The sequence below is a fragment of the Geotrypetes seraphini genome, chromosome 6, assembly GCF_902459505.1.
Source record: "Geotrypetes seraphini chromosome 6, aGeoSer1.1, whole genome shotgun sequence".
In the NCBI taxonomy this organism is placed as follows: Eukaryota; Metazoa; Chordata; class Amphibia; order Gymnophiona; family Dermophiidae; genus Geotrypetes; species Geotrypetes seraphini.
Window position 1 is genome coordinate 180561922 of NC_047089.1, and position 18439 is coordinate 180580360.

The 18439-nt window shown below is 42.9% G+C and overlaps 1 protein-coding gene across 10 annotated transcripts in view; it reads left to right on the top strand.

Moving 5' to 3' along the window:
• FER1L5 (fer-1 like family member 5) overlaps positions 1-7890 on the top strand; it is a 363329-nt gene extending 355439 nt beyond the window's left edge. For 9 of the 10 annotated variants that reach the window (XM_033947691.1, XM_033947688.1, XM_033947697.1 and 6 more), the window contains 3 exons: positions 364-473; positions 2512-2659; positions 7648-7890. In XM_033947691.1, coding sequence (XP_033803582.1) covers positions 364-473; positions 2512-2659; positions 7648-7764 — 375 coding nt within the window. In that variant the 3' untranslated portion in view covers positions 7765-7890. Of the gene's footprint in view, positions 1-363; positions 474-2511; positions 2660-7647 lie in introns of those variants that run through there. The other variant, XR_004539782.1, reaches the window with a different exon arrangement.
• The last annotated feature ends 10549 nt before the right edge of the window (positions 7891-18439 follow it).

An 18439-nucleotide genomic window follows, 5' to 3' on the forward strand; every position in this document is an offset into this window, starting at 1 on the left:
ATAGGAAATTCTAGTACTGGCAGCCCCATGGGAGTGAGAGAGTCTTAGTTTATATCCCCAAGATGACTTAATATGCCACTTAATACAGTAGTTTTAAAAACTGTTTACAAAGCTAAAACAATAATTGACAGTACATTTAAAACAGGAAAACTAAAATAAAATTATAACAGTGTAAACTACAGAAAAATATAAAATCACACAAAATTTACAGTAAGATAAAGAAAAAGACTGAAATACCTAAAGTCTAGCAAAACCATATTTGATGAGAGAGAACGCTTTGCATTAGGAGTCAGTTTATATTCTGGGGTGACTCCATGGATCAAATCTAAACCTCTCTCACTTCTCTCTCTCTTCATATTTCAGGGTAAAGTAGAGCTGACACTGGAGGTTCTGAAGGAGAATGAAATAGAAAAGCATCCAGCTGGGAAGGGGCGAGAGGAACCAAACATACATCCCAAGCTGGATGTACCGATGTAAGAATATAGCTTCCCCACCCCACCCATCACTAAGACCTACCCGAGCTCTACTGATGCATGTAAAGCAGCTCTTTGATATATAAATACTATACTGTGGTTTGCAGTATGCACGGCACCATTATGTAAAATAAAATAACTACTACTGGCCATGGTACCATTTTTGGATCCTGGCACTGGCATCAGCACCAGTGAAGGCAAGAGCAGCTAGGGATTGTTGGTGGTTGCCCACTAGACACCAGGGAAAATTTAAGTTACAGGAGCAGCACAGCATGTGGAAGAGTTGGTTGAGGTTCATTATTGGGAAGGTGTTTAATAGGGGGCTTCTTTTTCTTCAAGAGAAGAGAGAATGCATGGGGAATTGACCATTTTTACAGGTGCTTGTCCTTCTAAAATATAGTATGGAAGCATCAGGCTGCAGCTTGGAGGCCTGATCAATGCTGCTTGTGAGGTAGCTCAAAAGCAGTGTTGGTCCTTCACCATGGGAGTTAGCAACCTGTGGTCCTGAAATATCGCAGGTAGCTCCTCTGATAAAGGGGTAGGAAAAGCCTGCCTTTTACTGCAGCTTGATCATTTCCACTCTGAAGGCCCAAATAAAGTTAGAACATCAGTTATTGGGCACTAATCTGAATCATCTTGCACTCTGACAACTTCTGGTGGCCACCTATGGTCTGGATATTCAGTACTGATACCTGATTAAGCCCAGCATTACATATCTAGTCGGATTCAGCCCACACAAAGGAGCACCTTTAAAATTACTGACTGTAAAGGATGTTCCTGGAAATTTTGAATGTACAGTGGTACCTCGGTTTACGAGTGCACCAGATTGCGAGTGTTCAAAACATTCGCAAAATCGGCACCTCGGAAACCGAGCGCACCTCTATTTGTGAGCGCCCCCCCCCCCCCCGCGAACCGACACCCTCCCCCCCGCGATCCGGCACCCCCCACTGCCATCGGGCTCCCCCCGCCACGACCTGAGGTCCCCCAACCCACCCGAACCCTCTTCTTACTTTAGTGTAGCCTCCGCACCAGCACCGGCACCAGCATGTCCTGTGCGTTGGTGCCGGTGCCCGAAGATCTGCCTCCTGTGCTGGGCCTTGAGCATGCGCACATGCTCAAAGCCCAGCACAGGAGGCAGATCTTCGGGCACCGGCACCAATGCACAGGACATGCTGGTGCCTGTGCGGAGGCTACACTAAAGAAGAGGGTTCGGGTGGGTTGGGGGACCTCAGGTCACGGCGGGGGGTGCCCGATGGCGGCGGGGGGGGGGGTGCCGTATCATGGGGGGGAGGGTACCGGTTCGCGGGGGGAGCAATGCCGGTTCTCGTGGGGGGGGGGGGGGTGCAGCACTGCTGGTCTCGGGGGGGGAGGGGGGGTGTGGGAACATATCAAAGCGAGTTTCCATTATTTCCTATGGGGAAACTCGCTTTGATAAACGAGCATTTTGGATTACGAGCATGCTCCTGGAACGGATTATGCTCGTAATCCAAGGTACCACTGTATATTTGCAAGATATTTCTCCAAGAGCACAGTGTCGTTCTCAATGGATTTTCTGGAGAAACCCAACATTCTCCCTCTTAAGGAGTTGATTGTTAGTTCATGCCTTACCTTGTCAGGAAGTACAGTGGGGGGATGGTGGGAGACGGGATGGGGGAGTGGATGTTTCTTCACTATTCATCTCTTGCACAATGTTCTTTCCTACAATGCATTATTCTTTGTATTGGAAACTATTCTAGGAGGCTGGTATGTTGTCATGTAACCATCTTTTTTTGTATGTAGCAATGGACAGATTTCATGTTAGATACTGGGAGGATGTGGGGGGGAGGGATGTGAGTTCTTTGAAAAAAAAAAAAAGATGACGAACATGGTTCCGTTATGCTTTTTATTGTTGTTCTGCTTTGAATCATCAATAAAAAATTGTTAAACCTTAAAATTACTGACGGTTGTAGGCTGTAATATATTCTGCTTCTCAGAGCTGCTGTTCCTCATTTCAACCCAAATCGAGCATGACCTGATTTTTTTCCCCTCTGCCTTCCAGACGCCCTGAAGCTTCCTATAACTGGTTAAGATCACCTCTGACAACCTTTAAGCATATTCTCTGGCGACCTCACAAGGCGAAGGTTACCATATCCATATTGACGATGTGCATTATCTTATTTGTGATTCTCTTCATCTACTCCATCCCTGTGAGTACTTGCAAATATCCACCTGAATTCTGCCGAAATACATTTAAGTTATCCAGATACTGTTCCCTTGTCAGTTCTGTACTGCTAGGAGGCTGGACATACTTGTGGTAGGCACTCCACTAGCAAAGATCATGAAAAACTAGATATTTCTTCTCTGCTTTTACAGCAGTTTGCTACTCCTCCTCTTTCAAAACTCATTGCAAGCAGGTTGAATATTCCTCCTCTTGTAGTACTTACTGTTGCAGCTTGGATACTCCTCCTTCTCTTGTGGTACTAATTCATTGCAACAGGTTGTCTACTTTATAGTACTTTCAGCTGGCTGGGTATTGTGTAAGCCAGTCCCCCAAACACCAATGAAGAATGTCTCAGTTGATACACTGAGTATTAAAAGGATGCTGAATTTTTCTCTTGGACTAACAGGCATGGTGTAGTTGTGCATATAGGACTGACCAAGAGCTTTTCCTGTGTCTGAGAGCTTACTGCAGAATTTCTATATGTAACACAGAGACAGAAAGCTTTATTCCTACCCCAGAGTATTACTGCATCTTACTACTACTACTAGTCATTTTTATAGTACTACTACATGAACGTGGCACTGTACACATTATATGCAGGCACCTGTCCCTAGTAGGCTCACAATCTATGTTTTGTACTAGAGTGTTAAGTGACTTGCACCATATGCTTGGATCAAGCTGCCCGAATCCCTATGGCAGGCTCCATCTCTGGCAGTGTTCAAGATCCATTCAAAAGCCCACCTCTTTTAGAGTGAATTTTGACTCCTAACTCCTCTCACCTTAGGTTCTGCATCCCTTACCCTCTATGTCTTGTCTGTCCAAGTTAGATTGTAAGCTCTTCCGGGAAGGGACCTTCTCTAAATGTCAAAATGTTCAGCACTATGTATGCCTTTCAGTGCTATATAAGTTATAAGTAGTAGTAGTAGTAGTCAAAAGGAGATGCAGTGGGAATTGAACTGAGTTTACCAGGATCAAATCCCATTGCACTAACCCAGGGGTAGGCAATTCCGGTCCTCGAGAGCCACAGGCAGGTCAGGTTTTCAGGATATCCACAATGACTATGTATGAGATGGATTTGATTTCACTGCCTCCTTGAGATGCAGATCTATCTCAAGCAGGCAGTGCAAACCTGACCTACCTGACCTACCTATGGCTCTCAAGGACCAGAATTGCCTACCCCTGCACTAACTATTAGACTGTTCTCCACTCTGATGTAGTTTTGCTACATCCCTCCAGAAGACTGCCATATCTCCCTAGAGCACCGTACTCTTACACCCCAGAGTACTACATCTCCCTACAACATTGTACCCTCTCACCTCAGGAGCACTGCCACATCTCCTAAACCTCTACACCCTTACCCACCCCCCCCCCCCCCGAGTAATGCCACATCCCCTCCAAGCACTGCACCCTCTCACATTCTCCTATAGTACTGGACCCTCTCACATCAGAATACTGCCACATCTCCATAGAGTATTGAGTTGGATAACCTGGACATACTGAACTACCTGGTGGAGGCCTACCTTGTGTATGTTGGACTCTCTCATCCCAGAGTACTACCACATCCTCTCAGAGCACTAAATCTGTATTGTCACATGTCCCCAAGATTACTGTACCCTCTCACCTTCCACATCTTCATACAGCACTACACCCTCACCCCAGAGTACTGCCACATCCCCCAGAGCACTACATCTTCTCAGCCCAGAGTAATGCCACTTCCCCCCCAGAGCACTGTGCCCTCTCACCCAAAAACTGCCACATCTCCCTAGGGTACATCACCCTCTCACCTGCCACATCTCACTATAGCACTATACCCTCACTCGAGTACTGCCATTTCCACCCAAGAGCACTATACACCCTCACTCCAGTGTACTGCCACATCTCCCTAGACCACTGTACCCCTTACTCCAGAGCAGTCGTCATTTCTAGTCTGCCTTTGCCCAAAGCGGATTATAAAAGCATACTTCTTTAGTGTCCCTCCAGACCAGTACAGAAACGGATTGTTTACGCTCCTCTTCCAGCAGGTGGAGACTGAGACATTAACTTTTGGCTACAGTACAAGTGGGCTGTGCAGTCCCTCTTACAATCAGTTTTTTCTCAGTCTCCAGTAGGTGGAGTGGTAAGTTAGGCAGTCTGTGCTGAAGTTTGTTTGGGCCTGTTGGACCTCATTAGGGAATTTTTCTGGTCCTTTTTGCTGTCTTTGGGGGTGCCACACTTGAAAGGGTCAAGTCCCTCCCCCCATTTCTTTCACCACCCCAGGTGTTCTGTGTTTAGAGGAGCCTCAGCTGTACACCTTGCCACCTATACCGATGCTGACTACAGTTTAGTGTCATGTGGGTCTGCTTTAACTTGAGACAGTTGGTAAGCTGTGAGAAGTTAAAAAAAAAAAAAAACCCCAAGAAATAAACAGAGCATAAAGTGGTTCTGAGGCTGCTGTTTTTGTACAGTGTTATACATGGGTTTTTGGCCCATTCAGTAAGTGCTTCAAGAAGCAGCACAAGTGCATTTTATGTGGGTGCTGAGCGGTGGATGAGGCTGGCTGGTGTACGAAATGTTCCGGCCACCTCAGGGACCTGGCTTCAAGTGTCGGCATGTCCGGCTCCCCTTTGAGCGCGCACTGCTTTTCATGCTGCAGCTGCTAACAGTGTTTCTGTAGCAGCGGGGTCAAGTTTGGCTTTGGTGCCACATTTGATTTCAGGTGCCAGATTATCGACAGTGCTTCCCTCAGTTTTGGCGGGAAACACATACATTTTGCCCACTGCCTCAGGTGACCTTCCTCCTGTCTTAGAGAGTCAGGAACAGGTCTTAAATGTGTCTTCTGGTCATGCTATGATTTCTAGATTGCCACCGGGGTTGTTGAGCCCTGTTTTATATTAGCCATGTACAAGGCTTATTTACAGGCGGCTGGAGGTCTTTTCCTTCCACTTCCACCCCATTCAGTCTCCTGCTAAGGTTGCCTCTATCCGTCCCCTCAACCAACATCCAAGCGGCCGCAGGTGTCTTGGGATGGGGATTCTTTTCTAGCTGATCTGTTTCCTCCAGATGGAGACTTGGATCTTGGGAAGGATTTTCCAGATCCATTAGAGGATCTGATGTTTTGGATAGATTTTTTTCTAAGGTTCCAGTTGGTGAGGACATGTATGTTGTGCGCATTTTTCCTTGGAAAGAGTTGCAGAAACTCATTCTTCAGGTGGCTTCAGTGGTACACTTTGAAGAGGCAGCTAAGGACCCCCTCGTGTGGTGGACCGTTGTCTTAGAGGGATCCAGTCAGCATCCTGCCATAGTCGGGAGGGCTAACTGGAAAAGAGGTATTTGCACAAGTTAGATGTCATTAGGGTCCTTCACTCTTATGTTCAGCGGAGGAGTTCCATAAGTCCTCTTAGCAGGTCTTCGTAAGGGGGACGGTGCTTCCAAGGCTACCATTGTGCACTGGATCAAGGAGGCTATCATTTGGCATAACTTCTCCAAAGGAAGCCTGTTCCGGAATTTCTCAAAGCTCATTCCACTTGAGGTCAAGCACTTTCTTGGGCTGAATCTTCTCCCCGGTGGATATCTGTACAGCGGCAGTTTGGTCTTCTCTCCATTCCTTTGTTTTGATCTGCCATGTGGATGTTCAGGCACATTGGGACGCAGTGTTTGGTTAGTGTGTTCTTGTAGCAGCCCTTCAGGGATCCCATCTATGATCCCATCCATTTCTTTGCCTGTCTGGAGGGACACTGAAGGAGAAATTAGGTCCTTACCTGCTAATTTTCTTTCTTTTAGTCCCTCCAGACCAGAACAGATTCCGCCTGGTCATTTTGTTCGGCATTTTCGCAAAGAGTCAGTTTTTTTTCTGTGGGATTTGGTTGTTGCTGGTTGTTTTGGGGGAGTTGAAAGAGCAGCGGCATTTGGTTTAGATAGCAAACTGTGGGGCATTCTGAAAGGTTCTTATTCTAATCAGTATCCAAGTGTCCCCTGGTCTGATTTGGTTCTGTTCCTTGGTCTTCTCCATGTGAGTGTGGAGTTCTATGTTCTTGTTCAGCCTAATTGGTTTCTGCTTGGCTATTCGTAAAGACTGATTGTAAGAGGGACTGCCCACTTGTACTGTAGCCAAAAGTTAGTGTCTCAGTCTCCACCTGCTCGCAGAGGAGTGTAAACCATCCGTTTCTATGTCGGTCTGGAGGGACTAAAAGAAAGAAAATTAGCAGGTAAGAACCTAATTTCTCCATACACAATAAAACAATTAAAGTATATACACCAACAATTAACAAAGACTGCTTGCCTTAAAGACCCAGACATCTTACCAAATGCCAAGTACTGCCACACCCCTCCCTAGATTACTACCACATTCCTATAGTGCATGCTCTCCAGGGGTTTTTCCCCCAAACTTGCTACTCTGCAATTCATTACATATCAGAACTATTTACATAATAAAAATCACACATGGAAAAAAAAGGAAAGGACTATATACCAGGGACCTCAATTCAGCTTTCTCCAAAGCCTGACAGAATAAGTCCTGCCACACCTCTCCACAGCACTTCGCTTTCTCATTCCAGAGCACTAAGCCCTACTTCATGTTTCCAAGTTTTATTTAAAATTTGGTAAAATTTTCAAAGCAATGTACATCAATTAAAAATACATAGGTAGAACATATAATAGACAGACTTAAACATGACAAAACAGAAATGAGGGGGAAATGGGAGGAACTACATTAAAAAAAACCGAATAGTGGGAAAAATGCTACCTTATTCTCCCCCTCCCCCCCCATGGGCACTGTCATATCTACATCTCTAACAGAGCAGTGCACCCCTCCAGTATAATCAGTTCTTAACTTTCACATATGTTCATGCCACTGCTCAATGAACAGAGGGACAAACGCAGAGATTTATCCTTGCTTTGCTATCCCTCCATAGCTTACGTTTAGTGATAAGTTCTTGACATTATCTGGGTAGCACGACAGGGTATATTTTGATGCTTAGCTCCTCCTCTATCTTACAGGGCTATTTAACCATGAAATGGATCAATCCCTTTGGCCGGCACCTTATCCCAGTTGTTCAGCCAAATCTGAGCTACTTTGACTTTATACGCCAGCAACATCCTGAAGAAACATCCTGAAGAAACCCCTCTTAGCTATGTGCTAGTTTATACTTTTTCCCTGTGATCCTTTCTTTCCCTTCCCTCCATTATTCTCCTACTGTACCATTTACTTAAAAGAACTTTTACAATAAAATATATGTTTTTGATGCCATTTGAAGTTTGGATTTATTAAGTTCTCAGTCAAAGAATGTTTGTCCCTGTCCTATACATTTCTCAGAGAGTACATCAAATTAGTAGGACCATCATCAGCTTCTCTCCCCACTGCTGATATCCTCTCTCATTTTCATCTCAACCCCTTCGCTAACTCATCTTCCTCAATGTCCCCTTATACATACAATCTTTTCTCATGTGGCAATTCACCTTGATCCTCTCATCATCCTTCCTCAGGACCAAAACAAGCCATAATTTTGCCCTGTGATTCACCCACCATGGAGCCCTCGCCCATTTGAGCATATCCACGTCCCAAAATTCCCTCCCTGCTCCCCAATTCCCTGAAAACTCTTAAACACATTATGCTCTTCCAAAAATGTAATGTAATGTAATGTAATTTATTTCTTATATACCGCTACATCCGTTAGGTTCTAAGCGGTTTACAGAAAATATACAGATTAGAAATAAGAAAGGTACTTGAAAAATTCCCTTACTGTCCCGAAGGCTCACAATCTAACTAAAGTACCTGGAGGGTAATAGAGAAGTGAAAAGTAGAGTTAGAGGAAAAATAAAAATAAAATAAACATTTTAACAAGACAGCATTGATCTAAATACTTTGGAAGGTAGAAGAGAGGAGAGAAAGGAATAGAAGCAGAAGGGGGAGCCGTTGAACAGTAGAATTCTGGAGAAATTTAAATGATAGAAATAGAACAAAACAAGACAAAAGGCAAAACAATAGATAAGATTAAAGATAAATCATAAGCTGGAAAGAAAAATAAAATAAAACTTTGTCTTCAATCCATGGTTTCAGCGTCAGTGATGAAGTGGAGCAAGTAAGTTTAGGAGGAGCGATTGACGTTTCCAGAAAGGGCTTCTTCAGGGAAGAGACTTGGCCGACAGTCCCAGGATGCCTATGTCTCCTCCCCTGCGATGTTCTCCCATCCATGCATTCCCTCCCAGACACACTGCCCGTGCCCCAGCCGCTCCAAGGAGGCTGCCCCAGATGAGGCCCACGGTGAATGCAGGATTCTCTCCTCTGCGGGAAAGCCGCCCGGAGCCGACAGTCGATCTTCTTAGCGGATTGCATGGGGGGAAGAGTTCACACTCTTGGTAGGATCGGGTCTGTGTGCTCTCGGTGGTTGTGGCTGATCTCGTTGCTGCTTAGGTGTAAAAGCAGTTGATCTCCACTGCTGCTGATATTTAAAAGCAGGCAGATTGATCTCTCCAATGGACTGCAGGGGGAGGAGTTCACACTCCTGGCAGGATTGGGTCTGTGGGCTCTTGGTGGTTGTGGTAGGTCTCGCTGCTGCTTGTATGTAAAAGCAGTTGTTTTTCTACTGCTGCTGATATTTAAAGCAGGTAGATTGATCTCTTAAACGGGATATAGGGGGAGGAGCTCACATGCCTGGTTGGATCGGGGCAAGGGCTCCTATTATAGGCTGCTTAGGTGTAAAAGCAGTTGATCTCCTACTTCTGATAATATTTAAAAGCAAGCATATTGATTTTTCCAACGGAATGCTGGGGGAAGAGCTTACTTGTTTGGCTGGATCAGGGCAAAGGGCTCTCGGTAGTGGTGGCTGGTCCTGTTGCTGCTTAGGTGTAAAAAACAGTTGATCTTCCTAGTGGACTGCAGGGGGAGGTGGAGCTCACACTCTTGGTTGGATCGGGTCTGTGTGCTCTTGGTAGTTGCGGATAGTTCCGCTGCTGCTGAGGTGTAAAAGCAGTTGATTTCCCACTGTTGCTGATATTTAAAAGCAGGTAGATTGATCTCTCCAATGGACTGCAGAGGGAGGAGCTCACATGCCTGGCTGGATCGGTCCTGCTGCTGCTTAGGTGTAAAAGCAGTTGATTTTCCTAGCGAACTGCAGGGAGGGTGGAGCTCATATTTTTGCAGGACCGGGACTGTGGGTTTTTGGTGGGTTAGTCCCGTTGCTGCTTAGGTGTAAAAGCACCCCCCAAGTGCATCTATTCATCCCCTTAAAGTCCCCCTCCCCAGAAGCCACTCTCAAGACTCCCTATCTCCCCTTGCGAGACTACTGCTAGAAGTCATGGCAACCATTTTGAACTTGGAGCCAACAAAGGCAACACCAACTGGAATTCACTGCTGCCTGCACTACTATTCTACTAGGGCAGCCTTCACCTAGGATCAGGGGGACCTACAGGGAAGGGATAGAGGCTAAAACTAGTGTTTTTGGTTTCAACCAAAACTGAGTCCACAGCCATAAATTGTCAGTTTTGGCTATGCCGCCCCCCGCGGACCACCATTCCCTCCCTCTCCTGGGCAGAGACCTGGCCCCCTGACCACCCATAGGCCCTCCCTGAGCCTACTTTAAGTCCTGGTGGTCCAGTGGCTTATTTGGGGACAGGAACAAAGCCCATTCATTTCTGCTTGGTGCAGCTGCTCAGCCAAAATGGCTACTGAGCCTGCTTTGGGAGGTCCTGGCAGCCATTTTGCTTTTTAAATCATAGAGGTCTCTTATTGAGATTGTACAGGAAACAGAAGACAATCAGTATTGAGAAAGCAACATACTACACCAGTGGTATCAAACTCAAACCCTTTGCAGGGCCACATTTTGGATTTGTAGGTACTTGAAGGGCCTCAGAAAAAATAGTTAATGTCTTATTAAAGAAATGACAATTTTGCATGAGGTAAAACTCTTAATAGTTTATAAATCTTTTCTTTTGGCTCTTAATAATAATATTTTAATTTATAGCTAAAGAGACATATGATCAAGAAACTGTTTTATTTTACTTTTGTGATTATGATAAACATACCGAGGGTCTCAAAATAGTACCTGGCAGGCCGTGAGTTTGAGACTACAGTACCACACATAATCCCAGCAGCCAGATTTACATTGGAATTAGCATACATATCCAGTTGCTCATGCTTATACCTCTTCCAACACATTTTGGTTCCAGAGGCCACTAGACTACCAGGGCTTCTTAACATAGGCCTGGGAAAGCCTATGGGTGGTAGAGCAGCCAAAGGGGATGGGGGAATCGGAGAGTGATTGAGAAGAGTTTTGGTTTCAGCTGAAAATACATTTGTTTTCAGCCAAAACTCACAGATTTTAGGCCAGTTTCAGTGCCAAATCTGAAACTGAAATTTGATAGGTCTCTAGGAGGTGGGGGGAGATGGATGCACTTAGGGCATAAGGAGATGAAGGGGAGCTACCACCTTGGGGAGGATGGGTGCTAAGCTAAGCAGGGGCAATGAATAGAATGCAATTTTAGTGACCCTGCCTTCTATATATCCCTAGCTGGTAGAAAACAGGAAAAGGATAGTGCTTGGGGCTATATCCTGTGATACTGAGATCAACAGTCATTTTTTGACTTGCAAAGAATGCTATAGGATGGTGTGGCTCAAAGTACATGTTGAGCTACAGCTTCTGGAAAATAAATAAATAAATGAATGAATAGCCAAAATACCACTGCTTTCTTCAGCCTCCTTAGTGGACCAGCACAAGGAAGGAGGATTTAACCAGGGAAAAGAGAATCAGTTCCTATACCCCCGTGACCATATAACATACCTCAGTTTTCTCTCATCCTGATTCTATGATGCTTTTCATCCTTTCTTGGATTAAGCAATTTATTATTTCTTTGTTTTTCATTTAGAACTACTTACGCTTAGTACTACCTACTTACTGACGCTTTCTTCTTTCTCTAAGGTTCAGCTCAATTTTTCCACATCTCTTATATTTTTGTTCCTCTTTGACATTGAAGCCAATGCTCCCTCTGTGGTGTCTAGGAGTCTGCACAGATGGGCAAGAGAGATGAGGACACACATTGGAGGCAATGAAGTGAAATCAAACATTAGCTTAATAGAGAATGACACAGGGAATAGATTTGTTCTCATCCCTGCTTTATAAAAGCTCTATCCCCATCCATACAAACCTCAAACAGACCTTATAGAATTTGCATATTCTGTCACATTTTACACATTTTCACAGATTTATGAATTTAACAGCATATGTATAAACATTTCTGTAAAATTAAATTTTTTTCCCCCCATTCAAAGGTAATAAGAACAGAAAAAAACATTTATTTGCAAGTATATTTCCAAGTTCAGATCCAGCTCTGTTTGTGTTCTGTATTTTAACACTTTCAAAGGATTATCACACTGCTCTCTAAATTTCAATACTTCACTCTGGTATATGGTTTTATCTACAGTTATCATCCTTACTCAATCAACATCCTCTCCCAAGGGAATGCACGAATGTTTTGTGATGGAGTATTAGCCACTGAATAGCTAATAGTCCATCACAAAACAGTCATAGCCATTCTCATTTGCATCAGATAAATAAGAGTATAGGATTTTCATTTTTCAAAAAACCATCCTGAAATAAGACAGTGGAATGCCATTGAGAATAAAGGGTTATTTCTCAGAGATGAGTGCAATGCAGAACATCAATAAAACAGATGTTCTGCATTCACTCATCTGTGTTTTAGAAATAACCCAAAGAACCCTTTATTCTCAATGGCATGCCACTGTCTTATTTCAGGATGGTTTATAAAAACCTAAAATCCCATACAGAGAAAGTGGGATGATGAAAAGATTTGTTCCCACACCTGCAGTAAATGGTGCAAATTTTGCCCTGGTCCCAGAGTTTACTGCAGGGACAGATCCCTGTGTCATTCTCTACATATACTAGGTCATGAGGGGTAAAGGAAATTGAAATAAACTATTTATTTCAAAGACATTTGTTTGGGGGAAGTAGCATTTATAAAATTCATTTGTCTTTATTTGCTGAAGTTATTTCTTCTCAACTCATCCTTGGAAATGTGCTGAGACTTGCAAGAATAGCTCAGTGAATACATCGCTGAGGGTTCAGGGTACACATATACTTGGAAAGATGAGTATGGTTGGTACTGGCAGGGGGGATCAAGAGGTGAAATACAGTATCATGGAAAGATTGAAGAAGACAATTTAGAGTAGAACTATACCAAGTTTGTTCTTCTGATGGATTCACTGGGTCTAAAGAAACCTCAGGAGCACCTTAAGTGAAGGCTCTGAAGTCATACTCTCATCTTATAGTATTATTTAAAGGGTAGATTTTCCTAATTTGCCCACTAAAATTCTATTACGGCAGTGGAGCTGGGTCTGGAATATAGTTTGTTTTGTTGGGGTTTTTTTTAACTTTCCCATTATAGTGAAGAGTTCTTTTTCCTGTCATGATTTTGTTTTATTGTACACCACTCTAATTTTGCCTGAAGGGCAGTATATCAAATTAAAATAAACTATTTATTTAAATGGTAGTAAACACAGAATCTAAGCTGTTAAAGCAGATCTACTGTTGAAGCTGTATTAGGACTGATGCTGATTACCTTCTACTGCTAACAAAATTTTAAAAAAATTTTCCTACTTGAGGTACCAGTCAAAGAGTTTTGTTTTGCGTGGAATTAATTCTGTTAAAAAGCTAACACTGATATCGGTACTTATTATATTTAGCTCACACCATTCATGGATCTGGTAGATATTTCCCTGTCCCCAACGTGTTTACAATTTAATGGTCCCTCTTACAAAGCTGTAGTAGCAAGTCCCAACATAGCAAATACAACATAGTCTTATAGGAATTTAATGGGTTGCATCACATTTGCCATGCAAGAATCTCTACCATACCTTTGTAAAAGGGGACCTAAATTTGTACCAAAGGCACTGATGGCTTTCCCAGTTCTCACCTTACTGTTCTAACCACAAGGATGCTCCTCTACTCTACTTCATGAGATTTACTTTAGCTTAGGGCCCTGGAAAGAGATCTTCTTCTCTCTGCCCTATCCAGAACAATCCAGGGGAGAAAGGCCCACATGGCTAGCTCAAGGAATGCCTTTGAGCACCATTGTCTTTGTCGAAGGTGGTACTTGGCAACTGGGATCCTCTTTCATATTTATAGGGCTTAGCATCAATATTTTGATGGATAAGACGACTTTAAAATTTGAGTGAGGCTGAAGCTTTGCTAGTTATCTTGTTCCTCCACCAATTCCCTCAAAAAGCCATTCCATACACCTACCACCTTTGATGTGTTGGTGAGAGACAGTATTCTCATGGAAAGATTTTTTTTTTTTTTTAGTCACATTCATTCAGCAGTTATATACTTAAGGGATGATAGATTCTATATTCATTTTTTAGCCCCAGGTAAAGAGGCTGAAAAATATATTTTTTTAACTGTGCTTATATGTTAAAAGTTACTGGTGTCAAGAAAATTTTCATTCCATTCTTCAAGCCATATTTGTCAGCTTTGGATTTCTATAATGCTGCTTATGTAGGGCACTCAGAATTAATTTTGAAATCATTACAGTTAGTACAGGACAGCACTGGTGACCTGTAAGCTCTTGTATGCAATTTTCACCATGGACAAGCAAGACATATCAACCATATGCATGGGTTTGATAACAGTTCAGTATGCAGTCCTCAGTATGATTAAGTATGCTCCCTAAATAAATTGATAATCTTCTATTTATGTGCCACCTTTATCCATATAAATAATCTGAAACTTTTTCCCCTCATACTGTCATCAGAACACAATGGACAGACTGTTAACTTCTAGACACTTTATTATCAGCAACCCTCAAAGTTTTCATCTTAACATAGCACCTTTGCTGACATACTTGCCAACGGGGTCCACTGGTTTGTTTCCTCAGCGTTATCCCTTCATCCAGAATTTAAGAATAGCCTCTTGACTGTGAGGTTCTCTCATGAATTAATTTGTTAATGACAAATTTCCCCCCCCCTCAATATTCAGCAGGTGGCAGTCAGCATTGTTGGGGGGTGGGGTTGGCTGCATTAGCCACCACTATTCAGTGCCAGGCTCCCAGCCCACCCCTTCACCTACCTTATTTCCTTGGTAGGCCACGGGGGTTATTGAGAGTAGTCACAAAGACTCTCCTGCCCCTTTCAGCCCCTAGAAGAAAATGGCTGCTGCAACCTCTCAAAGCAGCTCATAGTACTGTGAGAGGTCCCAGCCTCCCCATCTCACTTAAATCCCTTGGAATAGCAGCCTGTTTATGTTTAGACTGAGGTAGCACTCTAACCTTTCACTTTTAGTCTCACCACTACTTTCCTGCAAGAAATTGCTCAGTAGATATTACAAAACAGAATGAACCAGTGTTCCTCTGACTGCTTCTACTTTTACAATCAAAAGGAGTAGGGCCAGATCAAGTTTATTTAAAATTTCTTATACCGCTTAAAAAAACCAAAATAATAAAAAGAGGCCAGAGGAGGTCCATACACCAATTTTGACTGACAAATGCAAAGAGCTCTTCAATGTCCACAAATTCTGTGGATATATAGATCACCATTGGTCCATTAATTTAATTATTGTATTGGTGAGGAGTGGCCTAGTAGTAAAGCTGCTGCTTCTGCACCCAGAGGTTGTGGGATCAAATCCAAGTGCTGCTCCTTATGACCCTGGGCAAGTCACCTAATCCTCCATTGCCCACTGCTTTGAATGTGTAACTACAAAAAGGTGGTATACAAGTCCCATTCCTTTTCCTATTTATTTATATAGACAAAATTTGTTTTATATGTGGTTTTACTTTTAACATTGTTTGTATCTATGTACAGTTTTTATATTACATTTTATTTTACAGGACACTGTATATGGTTGCTCTCATCCCCCCCCCCTTAACTAAGTTGCGGTAGAGGTTTCTACTATAGCCCAGAGTGCTAAATGCTCCAATGCTCATAGAATTCCTATGAGCGTTTGAGCATTTAGCATCCCGGGCCACAGTAGAAACTCCTACCACAGCTTAGTAAAACAGGGCCTTTGTTTTAAATGCACAGATAACTAGTCCCGACACAGGCTTTAAAGTGCCAAGGTGGACCTTGAGAGCTCTTTGAATTTGTCACTTAATAAAACTAATGTATGGACCTCTGCAGGACTCTTTTTTTTTTTTTTTTTTTGGGGGGGGGAAAGACTATTGATCTAGCCCTACTACTCTTGACTGATCCACTTTTAATCATTTCAAAACATTTAGTAACTGCTCTTTTCTGACCTAGGACATGCCTATTAAACTAAAATATCTATGAAAAGATAGATCTCATTCTGGGACTCACATCACTATCATCCTCAGCATTTACAATTCTGTAAAAAGAATGTTATAAGGCAGGAAAAGCATCTATGGTAGTGGTGCTTGATTTATCCTGCTATCCCTTCATGAACCTACATTACAGGTAAGCAATTTCACTTACTGTGTTTACTTTAGAGCAGGGCTGCCCAAGTCCGGTCCTCGAGATCTACTGGCAGGCCAGGTTTTCAGGATATCCTCAATGAATATGCATGAGAGAGAGATTTGCATACCAAGAAGGCAGTGCAGGAAAATCTCTCTCATGCATATTCATTGCGGATATCCTGAAAACCTGGCCTGCCAGTAGATCTCAAGGACCGGACTTGGGCAGCCCTGCTTTAGAGTGTCCATAAATTAGGCACAGTACAACTTGGTTAGGTATCTAGTTTCTGAACATAATTTTAAGGTTGATTCAGCAGTCTCATTTAGTTCTTCCTCACTGTTGAATGATTTCTGCAGCCAGACCGTTAATATCATGCTAACTGCCTGCAGCAAACCAGAAGAAATCAGACTTCCTACTTTTAAGAACCAAGTTAAGATCTGCTTGTTCAGGAAGGATGTAGGAGTAAGGGATATGTTAGGAATCTTAATTTTGCAAAGCAAACAACTAAAGGGAAAACCAACAAGATCTGCAATAAGCAAAACACAAGACAAAACAAAGAAAAACTGCAGACAAATGTACAAGGATGCAGGCTAAGTTTATTATAATAAAATTATGAATGCGGTTTCCCACCTTAAACCAAACCAAAGGACCCGACACGGTCCGTGTTTCGGTTTGAGTATCATCGCGAGGGGGGGGGGCCTTGCCGATCTTGTCAAAATCGGAAAGAAAGATGAGAGGAAGGGAGAAAGATGGGCCTGTGGTGGATGGAGAAATTGAGAGAAGGGAAAGATGATGGAAATCGGGGGAAAGAGAGAGAAGGAACAGATGATGGAAGTGGGGGGAAGGGGGAGAGAAAAGAGGGCAGATGATGGCAGTGGGGAGAAGGGAGAGCAAATGCTGAATGGAAGTAGAGAAAGAGAACTCATACTCCATTAAAATCCTGGGAGTCACCTTGGACCGCCACCTCACTCTAAATGCACACACAGACTTACTAGTTAAAAAATGCTTTTCGGTTCTATGGAAACTCAGAACCATCAGAAAATACTTTGATGCACCATCCTTCCGCTTACTGGTTCAATCATCCATCCTGAGCTCGCTCGATTATTGCAATATTATTTACTGGGTTCCTTCAAAAAAACCATTCTAAGACTCAGAGTTATTCAAACTTCGGCAGTTCGACTGATCTTTAGGCTGAAAAAATGGGAACACATAAGCCCCTACTATCAAAGACTCCATTGGCTGCCCCTAGAGGCGCGAATCCTGTTTAAGTTCGCTTGTCTATGTTATAAATCAATATTTGGTCTGGCTCCCACTTACCTGGTTTCCCACTTCAATCTGGCAAATTATCTTAGGCCCACACGAAGAATTCATCTGTTCACCTATCCGTCAATAAAAGCATGTCACTACTAAAGATTCTTGGACAGAACTCTTGCCTTCCAGGCAGGCAAATGGAATGATTGGCTTAGTAATGTTTTCGCGAACTCTTCATCCTACTTCAGTTTTAGAAAACTATTAAAAACAAGTCTGTTCAATCGATTTGTTAACTAAGAATCTACTCACCACTTCTTATTCAATCCTGTAACCCTATGAACCTTTTAGTTTTCATATTCTTTATTATGTAAGATTGTATTGCTGACTTTGATTGTAACCTCTTCGCTGATTGTCCAGCGCCTCTTGCTGTAAACCGCCTCGAACATATATGGCTTTGGCGGTATATAAGAATAAAATTATTATTATTCATCAGGGGTCCCAGGTTGATAAGGTATCAAATAGAACTGCAAACAAAAACTTTAGCCTGTGTAAGTAAGAAACAACAGCCGAAAAACAGTCTCTGTGTGAACTCCACCGTAGCTGTTTCGGCTGTTGTTTCCTACTTGCACAGGCTAAAGTTTTTGTTTGCAGTTCTATTTGATACCTTATCAACCTGGGACCTCTGATGAAGGCGTGTTAACTGAAACACAGACCGTGTCTGGTCCTTTGGTTTGGTTTAAGGTGGGAACATTAACCGCATTCATAATTTTGTTATAATAAACTTAGCCTGCATCCTTGTACATTTGTCTGCAGGTTTTCTTTGTTTTGTCTTAGGAATCTTAATTTTTACTATTTTGAAATTTTATAGTATACTTTATATGATTTTTTAAATCTTATACAGTAGACTCACTGTTAACCGGAACTCAAGCGACCAGAACTCTCAAGCAACCAGCAAAAAAATAAATTCAAAGAAATACTGTAATACTTTAAATAAAAATGAAAATAAAATCAATTTCTACATGCCAGGGGTGCCCCCTTTTGCTGCTTCTGTTTGTCTTGGCCTTGGAGCCCTTGGCCATTAAGATCCGAGTCAGCACTGAATTGCGAGGGATCTGGGTGGGGCAT